The sequence below is a fragment of the Cynoglossus semilaevis genome, chromosome 20 (assembly GCF_000523025.1).
Source record: "Cynoglossus semilaevis isolate Cse_v1.0 chromosome 20, Cse_v1.0, whole genome shotgun sequence".
Classification (NCBI taxonomy): Eukaryota; Metazoa; Chordata; class Actinopteri; order Pleuronectiformes; family Cynoglossidae; genus Cynoglossus; species Cynoglossus semilaevis.
In genome coordinates, this window is record NC_024326.1 from 9,965,031 (window position 1) to 9,982,408 (window position 17,378).

Genomic DNA, 17,378 nt, shown 5'->3' on the forward strand with positions numbered 1-17,378 from the left:
GGGTGGAGTAATGGAGCCTTTCAGTACAGTTCAAATAAAAAGAAAATGTCTCAGCTTTCAGTGCCCGACAGAGGAATCTGCACCAATGCAGCTGTTTTCACAGCGGCCGCACCGGGTCCAGTCTGCAGCCAAACACTTAGTCCATTAGAGAGGAAGAACAATGGGTTAGTAGTAGTGAAAATACACAGTTAGTGAAAAATATGGTCAATATATTTGAAAACGACAGAACACACTTATCTAAATGTGTCAATTTAGATCTGAGTTGGTTTCCTGAGATGTTAAAACACATCTGAACTTTGGAGTGGACCAAACATGAGATCACTGGAGCTACAGACGATGGATTTCCTGGTGAGAGGGGCAATACTACAATACCCCTGATGAGCAGCTGTTGAAACTGCACTGCGTTGTCAAGGTGTTGGGTTTGGACTCAGCAAACTGGTGTGAAAGGAGTGATTCAAAGTTTGAACACTCAAGACTGTTTGACTTTACCTCGTACGTAGAGATTGGCAGGAGCAGAGTAACGCGTCCCGGCGCTGTTGGAGGCCACACATTCGTACTTGCCCTGGTCCGACTCTTCACTGTTCTCAATTTGTAGAGCCCCTGCAGAAAGAAGGGACACGTTTAGAGGTCTTGGCATTAGAGGATTAAAAAAAAAGAACATTTGCATGAAATCTAACTGATAAAACCTAGTTATTTTTAGTTATTATTAAAATTATTTATTAAGACAATTGTGCACACCGCAGCACTCTAATCTGCCAATTCAGCATTTTTCTGATTAGAGAGTATTGACCATGAAGAGAGCGGGGGTCAGTTATTAATTTGCATAACATGGCACAATAAATACAGAATAATTAGGTCTTGTGTTTATATTATTTCTTAAGGTTATCTTCCCTCCCACCTGTTAGAACCCAGTGAGGCTACACTGCACAACTGATGACACAGCTTAAATATGTTAAGAAGGGAAAAAAACACTAATGTAATCGCAGCTCATGACTAAGCCATTTCACTGAGTCAACATTTGCTCCACGGCCTGTTGTACGGCCTCAGGTCCCTGTCCCAGCGCAGGTGACAATGAGGCGGTGAGAACGTCAGTGTGTTCTTTCATTACCACCTACTTGACCACGTTTCACTGAAGCCCCGCGGGGACATGCTCCTCTGCCAAATGGCTGAGATTAGCATTCACAATCCCAAGTAGCTGCAGTCATCAGACAGACGGCTAACATGTTGTTTCTAACAAACCATGAAAGCCCCAGAGAGCCGTCTCTGGTTGGTCAGTTTAGCACACAAAGTCCATGACCGCGGGCCTAAAGCTGCTACAGAACTGACGAGGGGCCGACAGATGAGGTCACTTATAATTTGACAGATTAAGAAAAATACTGGCATCAGCAAACTTACCTGCACATTATACCTCAGAAAACGTCTTTTTTCAAAGTGTAAACTCAGTATAAATATACAGTACAATGGTGGAGGATTACAGTTATCATGTCACCAAAACAGCATGGTACTAGGCCGTCAGCCTCCATGCAGTTTGAAAATGACAGGAATACCCAACGTAGGATGATGTCAGGATACATTTTGTTCACATCATGCAGAATGAGATGAAAGCAACAAACAGTTTCACCACCAACCGTAGGGGACGTGCCTGTGGACCGGTCCAAAAAAAGGAAAAAAAAAACAAAGCTGGGTGGGGCAGCGACATATGATAACACCCCCTCAGATCCCATGACCACACACCCCTCCGAGGTGTTTTGCTCTGCTTGCTGAGCTCATCGCTGTCTGCTTCAGCAGCGACATGCAGCTCACACTAATGTTGCTGTCACAAAATGGTCAATCTATCCGCACTCCCACGAGAGACAACAATGTAAGTACTGCAGGAACGTACAAGGTTACCACTCCAGCTATGGAACTCTCCAGTCCTTGGATTACATCCAGTGGTGGTGGGTTTTCTCTGAGGTCGTTTCACTGGTGTACGAGGCCAGAAAACCCTTTGCTGCTGGCATTGGGCTATCTTATAACATTTATTGAACATGGGCTGCATTAGGAGCCAAGGAAGCATAAAGTTCCAGACAGTTTTTTAATGGCCTCACCTTGAACAAGATGTCGACTTTTTACCTCAGTGTTTTTGTCTGAGAATTATGCACTGGCGAAAAAAAAAAAAAATCACAGTGTAGACTTAGTTTCTTTTTCGATGCTGAGGGGCAATGACAGAATGGCAGTAGAGTATGCAAATGCAGGCATTACATTCCTACATTTGGGTGTTCGTAAGGCTGTCCGGCATTACATTCCTACATTTGGGTGTTCTTTAGGCCGTCATTCAGATTGAAAAGTATTTTTATTTTAACATGTCCAATACATTAAATGTGAATTTTTACGTGTTGTACAGACACTAATGTGACGTAACTCATATCCAGTGGCTGTGGAGGAACATGGCCTGCTGTCGCCCCAGGGCTTCGACCTAACACTGTATCAATCCGCCCTCATCCTCCACATAAAGAAAGTCCTCATGGAAGCTACCAGAAAAAACATAAGAAAGACCAGCTTCAGCTGTGAGTTGGAAAGTCTCCACAATTGGTTGAACCCCGAGGAGCTGTCATTAGGGTTGGTGATCATTTGTTTGTTAAGGAGCAGACAGCAGACGGAACATGATCAGACAGATGATGCAGTGAAGAGACGAGTGGGAAGTGAAGGACGGTGGGTTGGCTCCACCGCCGTGGATGTGGCCGAGAATGTGGTATTGTGGGAGAATGCAGAAGGTCTGATACACATGTGAGGGGTGAGGGTGTGGGGGGTGGACTGGATGTGATATCTGGCACCACACTTTATTCATCATCCTTACCTCTAATTGGTGTACCACCTAGGTGGGAGTAATTTTGATGCAAACAGGGTTGAGAGATTAGTTAGAAATCCACTTTGAACAGTGGGAAAAAAGAAAAAACATCTTTTCTGACAATGGCCAAGAATATTTGATTAGTGAAGACACTGCAGTACAATTAGACAAATGTCAGCTTCTTTATCAAAATATTGTTTAAGGACTAAAAACAACAAAGGTTGTGAGAAAGATCCCTTCTTCAGGAAAGACTGAGATTCAACAGTGAACAGGCAACATTTTGGAAGTTGTGTTTTTAAACCGAGGTTCATGATTCAAGGTGATTTAAACACCTTGACTCTGTTCATGTAGATTGTTGTTGTTAGTGAAATGAGTAAGAGGAAGAGAATGAATGGAGGTTCTCAAGAGTAACTGAGCTGCGTGATGCACAGAGAGCAGAAATGTTTAATAAGGATCTCATAGTGATTACGTCGCCTGAAAGAATTTGACTGTAAAACCACAGACTAATACATTGGTGGTTCCTAAACACCAATATTATTAAAACAAATTGGACAAATTAAATTAAATTACACTTAAATTCATTTACTCCACCATGGGATAAAGAAATTGGACTTTGCCGCGCCCTGTGATCACTAAGGGGTCCGAAACCCATTTTGAGAACCACTGGACTCATGTAACGGTGTGTACAACTCTTTTCTTCACTCTGGCAGCTGAATAACACATTTTCTTCATGTATCAGAGAAGTAACCTGATTCCAGGTTGAAAAAAGTCCTGATAATGGCAGCTGATATGAAGAGTTTCTTAGGGGGCGCTGCATATCAGCACCTGAGCAGACATGCTAACTGTGTTTAGGTAGAAGAAAAACTAATTAGGTTTATTTCGGAGGGTGAGTGAAATAAACACATTTGGGGAATTTAGGGGTTCTTATCTGAAATATTCAAATTATAAGAATGTGTAAAGTGGTTTTGAGTGGGAGATACAGTAAACCCTGCAGATGTTCACGTCGACCTGATCTGGTGACTTGAAATCATCTTCCTGTTCTTCTAGACCAGCCCTGATCGTCAAGACCTCAGACCTGAATCCCGTTCAGACTTACTGAGACCAGACCTGGTTCAGAAGGTACTAATCTTTAAATCAATCTGATCCAGGTCAAGTGCACACTGTTTATTTATCATGTGCACTCAAACTGTGAACAAAGCGGAGCTCATTGATTTTATTTTAATTTTTTTCTTTTCAAAGTTGAATCCGAGGTAATACATTATCGACTGACCTCACCGTGACCCAGCTGCGTGTGTAATCAGGGCTGTATTGTTATTGAATAGGAGAGAAATTCACTCTCTGGATAATGAAAGGTTTCAGTGTCAGACGTTGAGAAACATCAACGAGGTTACTTTAAATGTAGATACAGCAGTAAGTTCATTAAACAAAGTGACAACGACAGACTGAATCACCTTTTACGTCTGATTAAGTCAAATGTGCAATTTTAAAAAAACATTTTCAGATCTAACATGAAATACAATCTATTTGTTGGGTTAAATGTTAAACTTAAGATTCTGCAACATTCACTGTTTAGTCTAATCAAATTTAAGATTCTGCAACATTCACTGTTTAGTTCAATCAAATTAAATGAACTTTCACCTGAGCGAAGCTGCTTGATGCGTGGGTTGCTGTTGCTGATTTCTACAGGAAGCATGTCCTTGAACCAGGAGATCTCCGGGTCGGGGTTCCCACTGGCAGCACACAGCATCGTGGCCGTTCTGGTTCTCTCCACCACCTTCAGCTGAGGACCCATGTCGATGGTGGGAAAGCCGTGGGGAATTTGGTTTTCTGGAAGTTTGCAATGAAGAATTCCATTAGGTTGTAGAAAAAAAAACAATACAAAAACAAAAAATAAAAAATATACACTATATATATATATATACATGCACTAACTCTAAGCCTCCTTGAAAGTACAATTTATTTTTTTCATGGTGGAGAGGTTCGAGTGGCCCATGACCCTGGAAGCTATTAAGATGAAAGTGATAAGCCGTTTGTCAGGCTCCCTGACCGATGACTGGTCAGATAATCAGGCATTTTCACTGCCAGACCTATATTTTATATAATAATCTATCACATCATACACCTACAGTACAGCATGTCCAAAGTTTCTAGCTTATAGTACATCGGATAAAGCAACGCACTCTGGGGGGAATATTTATGCAGACACGTGTTCTGGAAATATGGATTTCACGGGAGAAACAGAAATATCAACAGAGGATATTTCCTGCCAAACCGTCCTGTTGCTGCGCATGTAATATTTATGATTAAGATTATTGGCAAATGTCTGTGAGCGGTGAAAAATGCAAACTGTTGGTAAAACAGGGAGAAAGACCCCAAAGGGGTTATTACACGAGTCAGTGGCTCCGTCACATCAGGAAACAGGGAATAATTTAAAAGGCAAACAGCTGCTACACCACGGTGCAGTCCCTCCACCCCGCTCCTGCTCAATGTTTGCAATGCGTGTGAACCATGATAGACATGTCTTCACTGAATGTGATAAGGTGGTTAAAATGTGACAAGTGAGGAATTAAACCCAGGCCCATATGAAGGGTAGAGGTAACCACTGTTATAATAATAATAGTAATAACAATCTAAAATAGTATAAATATTATCAGATGCTGGTGGTGTTCAGTATTCATTGGTTGTAATGTTTGATTCACTGAGATATATTTTCTAAAGCTCAGCAAAAAGCCGTATTGTTAGTATGTTTGGTAATCTTCCAATTTAATCCTATAATCTAATCTCAACGTTATACATGGCGTATGGGGGAAAACAAGTCTTTTTCCCTATGCCTTTAGGAGAGATAGTGTTGAGCCATTGTGTAAGGAATGAGGACTGTCAATTCCTACAACTCCAGTTCCTGCAGCTGGCCTTGTCTGACAACTTGTCATCCCAGGTAGACAAAGATATGTCTTTGTTCAGTCCTCTTCAATTTAAAGAAAAAAGGAAAAGGGGAACCAGGGAGAAAATCCACTGAAATAGTGCAAGCGATGTCGGCATGATGTTTGTCAAGATAGAAGGAGTTTTAATAAAAAAAAAAGTCCCTGTTGTGCTGGAGAGTAATTTATCAAAAAAAAAAAGCTGCAGTCCCCCGTCTAGACAGGCTCGACGAATACGAAAAAGGCAGAAAAAAAAAATCTACTATAATGTCACACAGGTGCTCCATTACTAACGTGAACAATGCTACGGGAGGCAAAACAACGACCAAAAATACTGGCGTCATACGTCACGTGTAGGGTTATTGGATTCCACTTCTAAATTTAACTATCTTTGTTTTTTTGTTTTTAAATCAATGCTGAGTATAACAAAGACTTTGGAAAAATGCAGATGACAAAGTTGAGGGAAGATGATGAGGTCAGAGGCAGGGCCAGAAAATCCGAGCAGCTGAAGACAGGTACGCATGAACTGGTTCCACTCTGAGTTCCAGAGTAAATAAGACCATTGTTCTCTCAACAGCCATGTATTAGGCCCAGTCATTCTGTAATACGAGCAGCTTAGCAGAGTGTTCTCACAGATTCCAGCGACACAGTAGAAAATACAAGGGCAGGAGGAGAAATGATAATGTGATTTTCACATTGTACTGTGAAATTAGAACAGCAGCCAGGACCATAACAGACCCGGGAAAAACCCCAAGAATGCCATTTGTGTAAATAATAAATTAAAGGAGAAACTGCCGAGATGATTATTGGGGGAAATTAAGAAAAGACGACGCAGAAATCGTAAAGTGTTATGATGGGGAGGCGTGGCTCCGCTGTAGCAGCCGCAGGCAAATGAGCTAAGATTTAGATGAGAGCAGGAGGGGAGAGAGGGGAGGCTAAAAGGAGGGCAGGGAGGGGAAGAGAAGGGGGAAAAAGACAGGGTGCATGCCAACCTCCTGCCAGCTCCAATTACCAGTGTGAGTGGAGCGTGGCAGCTAGGGCGATGGGTCTAATCAGAGCCCTGCTGAAAGAGACCCATCCCTGTCCTCCTGTCCCACTGGGAGGCTGCTGGAGCTCAATCCCACAGTAACATCAGCCAGCATTTTCCCCTCAGCCCAAACATACTCATCTCAGGAGGCAAACATTTCACCCGCCGCCCCCTCCCATTTCCCTTCATAACAGGGGAGCCCTGACATACTGCCACAAGATAACACCGCAGCATAACAACCCCTACCTGATTTCCATTTCCGTATTCATAGTTTCCTCCTGATGTCTCACATTCACAGGAGTGTAAAGTGCTGAATTATACGTTCTGTCATGAAGTCTACAGAGAGAACATGGAATCAGGAAACACACAAAAAAAGAAGCACCAGAAATAATTTCCCCAAAACAACACTGCTGCGATGCACTCCTGTTTGTTTCTGCGTCAATGGTCGAGCTCCCAGATGTCAAACTTGTAATTTGTTGGACAGATGTCTGGCCGGAAAACTAATTGCTAAAGCAGGGGTCTCAAACTCAGAGTTGGGGGCCACTGTTAGAGATCTCATCTCAGTGGAGGGGCATTATTACTGACCAGAGACACCCCCTGTTCTAAACTAAAATGCCTTGGAATGATTGGAGCAGGTCAGGTGGTCGACTCACTGCTGCTACTCAGACCGCTAAGCTAAAAGGCAATAAGAAAGCAGTTGTCAAGCAACGGTTTTCTCTCACTATATATATATATATATATATATATGTATAAATACATGTGCATATACTCATATCAGGACAGGTAAGTATAATAACAGTAAAGCTCAGCTCGCTGAACCACGTGACCTGAAAGAAAAAATAAATAAAACTGCATCATCTCCATGTTTTTGTTGCCAAGTGATGGATGGAAGCAATTAAAGGTGATGTCTCCTTTGATAGTGCAAAGCAGAGGACCACGGTGGAGGCATCAGAGGCACTTGCTTCATGAAATATTGCTTCTATAAAATCTACTTTTTTTTTCAAGCATACATCATCGCAACGTCTTCAGCGCTAAACATAAATCATTCCATGTTTTAAACAGTTGGAGGATTTGAGTTACAAATACAACATCCTCCTCCTTTAAGGCGATTCAATAATTTGCACCTATTCTCATCTAAACCCTGGAAGCCAGACTAAATATACGGAAACCTGTCTCAACTGGTCTTGAGCCAGCCGGACCTGGAGCCTGGGGCTGTTTTAACTAAAGACACTGTCAACCCGGACATTTGTCTCTTCCTGGGACGCAGACATGTACGACTACTGTCAGCGGGGCTTATAAACCAAAGCCAGGTTAAAATGAGGTCAACTGGAGAGGATCTTAATACGCATGAAATATTCAAGTTCAAACGCTTCACCAAGTAAGATTTATAAGTAACAACGAGTAACGGCGTGTTTAACTCTGTTAGCCAATGGTAATCAAGTAATCTATGTGGACAGCAGAGCAGCAGCGGATGTCAGTGCTCATCAGCTGAGGGAGAGTCCATCACAGAACCAACCACTGAAATAAAAGTTAATGGTTGAATTAATATAGAAACAAACTAGCACAGCTCGTCACTCCTGCCGTTCTTGGCGGGCCGGCTCTCGGAGCAGGTGTTGGTGACGTTGTCGTGGAGATGGTGAGCAACACCAAAACAGTCCTGGGAACGCATCAATGACATGCACAGACACACCTGCATGAAACGCATGAAACTATCACAAAAGAAAAACATGTAAACAAAAACTATATATATGTGGCCGTTAACACACACGCACACACACACACACACACACATCGAATCACTGAGCCACACACACACACACACAACGAATCACTGAGCTGTTATTCTGTAGTTTAGCCTGTAATCCATGTCACGACCTTTGAAATAATGCACTTTTTTATCTGGCTGAGCAGAGCATTTGGCCTCACTTCCTCATCTACAGGCAGATAATCAATAACAGACATCCAGCCCCCCGTTCCTTCCCCGTCGTCAACGTTACCTCCCTCTCTTTCTTTGTCCTCTTTCTCTTTACACTTACACATATTTATCTCTACTTCCCCTCCTTCTCTCTGATGTCATATTTTCGCTGTTGTCCGTGTGATGGACGGTCCTGCCAGTCGCCCTGCGCCTGTTATTTATGCCGCTGCACGGCCGTTAGAACATAACCATGGCCTCTGACCCACTGCTGCGGTCCAAGGGTGGTCCTCTGCATTCACATGGTTCTGCTGACCGAGTCACCTTGCGGGACAAGCACGGCTGCACAGAGTCACATCCTCCATTAACTACTCCATGCGAGTAGCACAGCTGTAGGCTTTCATTTTCAGATTACAGCTCTACTCCTGGCCTGGTGGTCCTACTAACCCAAGCTTGATTGAAGACCCTTGAGATTATGGTACTGCAAAGTACACGGTTTGTGGTTTACAGCTCATTTTAATGTAACAGCGTCCAAGATAGGGGGCGGGGGGAACCTCAGGGCTCATGGTAAATTTCTGTGGTAATGTGATATGGCTAATAGGACAGGTTCTTCCTCTAGGTGTCTGGGTGAAAAGAACAAGGACAGGGGCGAAGCTGGATGACTGATGGAAAGCCCCTACAAAGGGAAGAGGGCTGGCAGTTTGCAAATAAATAAATTAATTGATCCTCTACACTACTCAAATTAATCATGAGCCAAGCTGTAGTGTGACACGTTTAGTGTAATTACACCAGATAGGGGCGGCTGTTATGAGTTCCGAGAAAGGCAGACTATGTAGTGGAACGTGGCAGCTACGTTTAATAAAACCTCACGGACTGGGCTGCTGTCACAGTCTGTACTTCTGCTCTCAGTCAAGGATAATGAATGAAGTCATTGTAAACAGACTCAACCTTGATTATGTAGGGCTTCACTGAAGTGGCAGGTGTTGACAAGGAGTCAACCTGTAAGACAAGTGACAGGGCCTCGCTATTGTTTTTTTTCCCCTATGATGATAACAAACGTTAGCTGAGCCACGACGGGAGATTTGGTTTTTAAGAATTTCACATGTTAATAAATACTTAAGTATCAAAAACAACATGTTAAATAAAAGTCACAAATTTTCACAAATCAAAGATCGTATGCCTTATGACAGTGGTTCACAAAGTGGAGGGCGGGGGCGACCTGAAGGCACATAGCCATCATGGGTGGGGCTGCAGTGGTGCAAATGAACTCAAATGTATTTTACATTTTCGAGTGTTTCAAATAATGTACAATGGGGTTTAAAATCAACACTTTTGAATGTGTCAACATTTAGAAAAAAATGTAAAGTAGTAAAAAAGTTTTGTGAACGTCAACATTTAGAAAGAAATGTAAAGTAAAAAAGTTTTGTGAATCACTGTTGTTGTTTTTCTGGATTTCAATTTTTCCAGCTTCTACTAAAAAAAACTTAAAAAAAACCCAAAAAATCTTAAGAGTGAATATTTAGTTTATTTGGAGAAAAAACATCAACTGGGTTGAAACGATGACCTCAGTGAGAATCCCTGCCCGACTGTGTGTCTGGTGAAACACAGGATTAATAATCACATTGGACATGCTCTGAGAAACAATACTTGAGTGAAATCAGTAATTGAATGATGGAAGCCCTGGCAGCTATCTGAGGGACATACTTAATCGCAGATGTCAATTCACGGATATCCCATTCTCCTCCTGACAACTTGCAGATATTAAGAGAGGGGCATGTCTTGTCACATCTCCAATATCTCCCAAACATGGAGACAACATCCAGATGAGGAGTTCAATTTGTCCTGACAATCCACAGTGGCCATGACTTCACCTTCAGAGCTGTGACAGGACACTCTGCAGGAAATCGATGCAGGACAGCAGTCAGGGAGAACAATGCTACGCAGCACTGAGCTGTCCAGCAGAATGGCTCTGTAATTAGTCTTACTATAGTGTTCTGTTGTTGAGACCCCCACAGTGACTAATTCACAGACACTGCTCTAGTTAAGTTTGGAGATTTTTAAAATTGTATTTCCTGAAAAATTGCAAAAACTGAAGTAAAAATAGGAAACAAAACAGCAGATTTTCAAACTCTTGGTGCAGATAAAGAAGGAAGGAAAAGGAAAGTAGCACGGCACCCTGGATTAAACAGAGCAGTTGTATCTGAAAATTAAAATTTAATGAACAGCTCTCCCCCTCTTCGTCTCTTTCTCACCCTCCTGAGGCGACAGACAGGATCAACACCACCGACATACCAGACGTCTCTGTCTGTCTCTACTGTTACATCTCGCCAAAAGCATTGAGCAACTGATGGACAGGCAGATAACAACTTGTTGACTTTGACTGAATTTGAATCGCAGCATCCAGAATGGACCTGCACGCAAAGAAATTCCACATTCAGCTCAGGATTTCTGTTGATGATTTATAGCACGAGTGAATTAGATCAGACAAATCATTTTTAATTAACCTAACGATAAGACCAGTTCACGTGTCTTTATTGACAATACAGACAGAAACTGGAAATCAGTGGAATACCATAGTCTGATAGCGAGTAAATCAAGAAATATGATACGTTTGTGGGTGTGACTCTAGTAAATTCAAACTTAAGATTGTAAATGTAGGGGGCACAAGAAACATTGACTCTAGTAAATTCAAACTTAAGATTTTAAATGTAGGGGCCACAGGCTAACAAAGAAAAAATTTAAAATAGACTTTAATGAAGTTTAGGAGCAAGATCTATAAAAGCGGGGGCTGCTGAAAACATTTGGCCTCCGCTGATGTAGGAGAAGAACATGTGTATATAAATCCTTTTATTTCCTTTTTGCACTTCAATTATATTTGAAGGACTTTTCAGGAAAAGAAAGGATTCTGGTCATGTTTTCTCTCACTTTTCTCTATCAGTTCTCAGAAAGTATAAAATGTTAAATATAAGGCCGTGACCTCGGCCAAATCTATTTGTTCACCATATAATGCCTGCCCTTGGAAATAAAAATGTGTGGATGCAGATTGGCTGGCCCACGCGGCGATCTGACCGTGCTGTACTGGGCGAGTCCTTGACAGAGGCCTGCAGAGACAGATGCAGTTTGTATCCGTCAGCCTGGGTATGATCTATGAAGCTGGGCCTCCAGCCAGCAGATGGTGGGAAAAATTAAATCTGTGACACAGACCTGCACAGTGGAGCTTGAAAAAATAATGCTGTGGACGTGTGTGGGGGGGTTGGCACACCTGTAGACCTGTGTGGACGTGTGTGTGTTTAAACCCACGTCTGTATTGGTGTGGGGTACCTGTGTGTTCTGCTCCACTTCATTCCTTCCGTCTGTTTTGAGACAAACAGCTCAGCTTTGAACCAGAAACCAAACCTGTTCCTCCAGAATGAGGCCCAAACAGTTGACACAGTCAACAACCTACAGTATCTGCTGTTAAATATAACCTGAACACCTGCCTTCTTTAAAAAAAAAAACAGAAAAAAAACTATATAAAAATAAATAAAAAAGCTAAAGGGAAGAGCTATTAAAATGATAACATGAAGGTTATGGGAATGTGCTGCATTCAAGGAGAGAAAGGAGTGAAAGAGTAGTGTGAGGGTAATAACAGTTACACAACACCTTATTTTGGGTCATTGTGAATGATTTGAATAGTGCAAAGGAAAAGGAGAGGATTAAGTTGTCGGGGAGCACAGCCTGCTATTAAATCATTCCCACCTACAGTAGCTTGACTACTTATCTTTCCCGGGAAGGGGAGCAGTGAGATTTCTACCTTGTTTATCCAGTCAGGTTTGTTGTCTGCACTCGCCTGGCTCCTGAGATATTTATTACTGGCATTGTGTCGCAGTCATTTCTGCGTTCGCACGGGAGCCTGTAATGTATGCCGAGCAAATACGGACCATTCCAGAACTGTGAGGCTGTAATTTGTTTACTGCCACGGAACACAAGTCCACTACTGTAAATGAGACAGTGGATTTAAATCAGGCGGTAACAGGGAGTACTTTCCTACTGCACAGCTACAAAAGAGACTCCTACAGGAGACCCAGGAGCAGGACGGCACGTGTTTAACCAAGTCAACGTCTTATTTGATTTACAGTGTATTTCTGCATGTTATTAAAGTCTGACCTTCTGAAACAATTTCAAACATTATTCCGTAGATGTCTTTTTGACCTTCTAATATCTTAGTAAATACTAGGAATTATAGTGAAGCGATGAGATACCAAAGTGTTTACACTTCTGCCTTAATCTCCATGGTCATCTACTGTAGTTGATTTAAAAAAATACAACATCAGCAGCCGTTAACATTTGCTCTGACAACAGTGACAAAAAAGGGAAATTGAATCCCATCGGTTTTCGTTGGGTGTCATCTGTGACACGTAACCTCAATAAATATGTTTTTTTTTACCTAATATTACAGACTTTGTTCCCTGTTGTTTAAAGACTAAAACTATGAAATCTGAACACATCATTATTTTTTGATTAATATCAATATTCAACCATTTGACATTAATCAGTGTCGTTCACATCTGTACCATCGCCCACTGCAGCACACAGTCCTGTGACTCCATCTTCACCGTAACACCCGCTCTGTTATTTATATTTAACATTTTACACGGATGGAAATATGAACTAAAGCCTTGACTTGGAGAAGTGGCAGGAGACGGCCTGTAGGAGTGATGCTGTGAGCGGAGATGTCTCGGTCCTGGTCGGTATCAGTTAATTTCATACATCACTGAGACAAGCACCATTTACCTGGACATTTACTGAGGCAGTTCAATTCAGCAGGGCCGCTCAAGGTCAGAACACCGGCATTGTTACCCAAGTAATGAGTCATTGTTCCCTCCGGTCATCTCTCTACGCTGCTTTACAATGTCGTAGAACCGCGAGGCTGCCTTCTGTGTTTACCAAAATGACAGCGACACAAAGGGAACGGACACAAAGAGCCGCGCACGCGGTTGGACCACAGAGCAGAGGGAAAATAGTCTGAGAGGGAAGCTACGGCCATATTTCTTCACCACTGCTGCTCTGAGGTTTCAGCCTCAGCTAAAACGTCATCATTCAGACACACAGGTGAGAGCAGTGCTCTCTGCTGACCCCCGCCCCCTCTCTTTTTCTCTCTCTACGCAGAGAAGCAGAGAGAGTGAGTAGTTATTATTATTCCAACATTAAAAAGTAATGAATCCTCAGATTGACTGGTGGTGCAAACACACACACACACACACTCACACAGAAGTGCAGAGCTGACTTGAGGTTGTTCACCCGTCTCAGAGGAGTGACCTATTGGGCAGGGGGGGCGTGAGAACCAGTACGAACAAAGAGTGCGGCTGTTACAGCGTGACAGAATTACAAAGTGACTGAAACACATGACCACCGAGTTAAAACTCAGCTTCAGTTGATATGAAAAAAAAAAAACAATGTTTGAGCAGCTCCACACCACTGAGCCGCGCTACAGTCAGCTAACGTCAGTCAACAACACCACATCATCAGCATAAGAACCAGAAATACATTCTAAGTATAATATTTGATAAATATCACAGTAACATTTCCTTTTTTTTCATTTCCTTTTTAAAATATTTCCTTAACGAGAATCATTGGAGTTGGCAGTTCAGACAAAATACAACTGCGTGTGGTAAATTGGATTAAAAAATGAATCACAGCTGTGTAATGCAGCCACTGTACATTCCTAGATGTGTCAGATTCAACCAGTTTCAACCTCTGTATTCTATAACTGACAGAACCAGTATTTAAAAATAAACAAAACTCCTGTACCTGTAATCCATTTCTTCCTTCTGCTATAATGTTTTGTTTTTTTTTTACATGTTGTTGTACGTATTCAAGGTGCCTTCATGTTATGAATGAACAACACACAGAGATTGTCTCCGTACCAGGGTGGTTTTTCACTGGTCTGCACCGGTTTATATTGTGATGTGACACTTCTTCAGCCCCTCAGGCTATCACAGGCCCATTAGGAGGAGCATCATTAGTCTCAGGCTGGTGGGTGCTGCCCCAGCGTTTTCTTTCACAGCACTGCTGATGTGAACTTGATATATTGTGGGGTTACAAACAATAGTCTAAAAATAGAGCGGGGCCAACAACAGCGCCTGCCGTAGTCGGTGTGCGTACCGGGTGTGTTTGTGCCAGTAAAAATGTTATAATAAGAACACATCCCAGTTCCAGTGCCTTCTAAGGCAGAGGAATGAGGCTGATGTATGAAACGGGTTCGACGTGAGGTTCTGTTTCCCAACAGATGTCGTTAGAACGCAGGTGAGAAAGAAGGGATTAGAGAGTGGAGGAACCGAACGATCCAAACAAAAATGACTGCAGGAAAATGTCAGACAGAAAAGAGTGTGGGACAGGCTGGCTGGGTTATCATTATCACGGTGGAGGTTTGTTTGCCTTAGCATTAGCTCGGTGGGGAGTCGTATACTGTATCTTCTTTCCCTTTGTCTCGACAAAGATTAAAAAAGACGTCAGCCTCGACGGTGACTCATTTACTTTGGCTGTCTGCCATGTCACCCCTGAGCAGGTACGGTGGAGCCAACCTGCTCCGACTTGTTGGTTGACTGCTGTTTTTGGGAACCGATGTGTTTGTCACGTCTGTGCGTCATGGAGAATTCTGATTCACGCACCGTTCAGAGGGATGAAGAAATAACGGGCGTTTAAAAAAAGTGTTCATCGTGCATGTATTTGCGTGTGGACGTGTCAGGCTAATAGTTTGTTTTTGTATGTATTGGCTGTTGTTGGTTACAAACTTTAAATGCTTTGAGGCAAAAAAAAAAAGATTTTCACCAAATTCTGAGCTGTCATGTTTATGTTTATACTGTTCTATGTGACGCAACACCAAATGAAAGGTTTGTTTAAGACCAATCACAGATATCATGTCATCAAATCAGAAATGGATGGATGTATTATTACAGTACCAGCTTCGACCGAGGTATAATTACCACGGCGTCACTTCTCCTGCTGCTGAGACATATTTTTACTGGAGCGTTTCGAATGACATCAAATTACTTTTAAAAAAAAATTATAATAAATTAGAGACGTGTGTTTACGTCGTCTTCTTTTGCTTGAATTATAATTTCGGTTAACGTTTAAAAACTCCAGGAAGGAATTCAGAAGATGTCAGACTTTAATAAGTAAAACATGTCTCTCAACTTTGACGAGAGTCGAGCTATTCTGTTTTATTTGGTCGAGTTTTTTAAAATTTAGTTTCAAGAGAACTTGAATTCTACAAAGAAGGAACCGTCACTACTTCCTGAAGTGTTTGGGCTTCAACAGAGGACTGAAACAAACCAAAGACTCTTTTCAAATATTCCACTTAGATACAGTCACTGTAAATAACACTGATACTTTCACAAAAGGCACATTACTCACTGTAAATAACACTGATACTTTCAGTAGTTCTGTAGTATTACTGCAAACATTGATATTGTTTTGTAAGTAAGAGAATAAAAACAGGGGAAAGCAGCACCACCACCAGGCAGAACCAAGTCTCGCTCACACACAAAGTGAGGTGAAATAAGAAACCGTGTAGAGAGAAAAAAAAACTTATCTTACCTTCAAGCACTGTAAGCTTAGCGCTGGTGTTGATCTCACCAGCGCTGTTGGTAGCGGTGCACTCGTAAATGGCTTCATCTCGGTGTGTGCGCAGCGGTTGGATGCGCAGCACGGAGCCCGAACCATCATCAAACTCAATCACCTAGGAGAACCGGAGCAAAACAGGGAAAGGGGAAACGATATTTTGAAGAGGTTTTATTTCTTTACCGGCACTCTGTGTGTCTGCTGGCTGTCCTCTGGGGGAACACAACATTTCCCAGTATTTCAGGCCTTGGACTTGAGTTTTTCTAAATATAATTTCACATTAAAGCAGTGGAATATACAGACTATATATAGATAACAGTCACTGACAGTGTTTACAACAGACAGATGACTGAAAATGTCTATGTGTTTTATGTTGTTTTAATGATAAACGAGGCTTAAAGCAACAGGTGCCAGAGGTCGTCCTCCATAGTTACAGTTTAGGTTTAAACAGTGTGAAAGTCCCCAACAAAGTTCTCCATTCTCCTCCTGTGGGACTAAAGAGATGCATCAAGAGGATGCATTTGTTGAAAGAGTGGAGGAGTGGCGGGGGGCGGAGGAATACGGTTGTGAAAAGATTAAAAAAAAGATGAAGCAGACTTTATAAATCAGGATGGGAGGAGATTACAGGGAAGGCGAGCTTGTCTGGTCCTGCTTGGAAAAGAGGAGAGATGGTGTGATGCTCAATAACAGGGCAATTGATTGTGTTCCATGAGGGAACGCAGCGCCACACACACAAACACACAGCATGTGGAGATGAAAGTGAGGACCAGGCCTTAATGAGAGAGCGTTCCAGAGGCCGTCTGAAGCACGTGTGTGTGCACTGGTCTGTCGTGTGAGTTGTGTTTGTGCCCGTCTGAATTTACTGTAGTGGATGTGGGTGTGCACCGAAGGGGTTCAGGGATTTCTGAGTCACGCATGAATGCTCACCTCAAAGCGCTGGGAGCTGACTTTCTTGCCTTTCTTCATCCAGGTGATCCTGGGTTTGGGCTCCCCACTGGCCTGGCACACAAATGATGCAACTCCCCCCGAGATGCCTGTCTGGTCCTCTGGGGTTTTGATAAAACTTGGCAAACCTAAGAAGGATGAGGGAAA

The 17,378-nt window shown here is 42.4% G+C and overlaps 1 protein-coding gene across 10 annotated transcripts in view; it reads right to left on the reverse strand.

Annotated features, from left to right (window-relative positions):
* Nucleotides 1-17,378, reverse strand: part of ptprfb (protein tyrosine phosphatase receptor type Fb) — a 159,618-nt gene that overhangs the window by 63,555 nt on the left and 78,685 nt on the right. For all 10 annotated transcript variants that reach the window (XM_025052511.1, XM_025052512.1, XM_008334621.3 and 7 more), the window contains 4 exons: nucleotides 17,214-17,359; nucleotides 16,263-16,404; nucleotides 4,466-4,654; nucleotides 490-600 (listed from right to left, as the gene is read on the reverse strand). In XM_025052511.1, coding sequence (XP_024908279.1) covers nucleotides 490-600; nucleotides 4,466-4,654; nucleotides 16,263-16,404; nucleotides 17,214-17,359 — 588 coding nt within the window. The remainder of the gene's footprint in view (nucleotides 1-489; nucleotides 601-4,465; nucleotides 4,655-16,262; nucleotides 16,405-17,213; nucleotides 17,360-17,378) is intronic.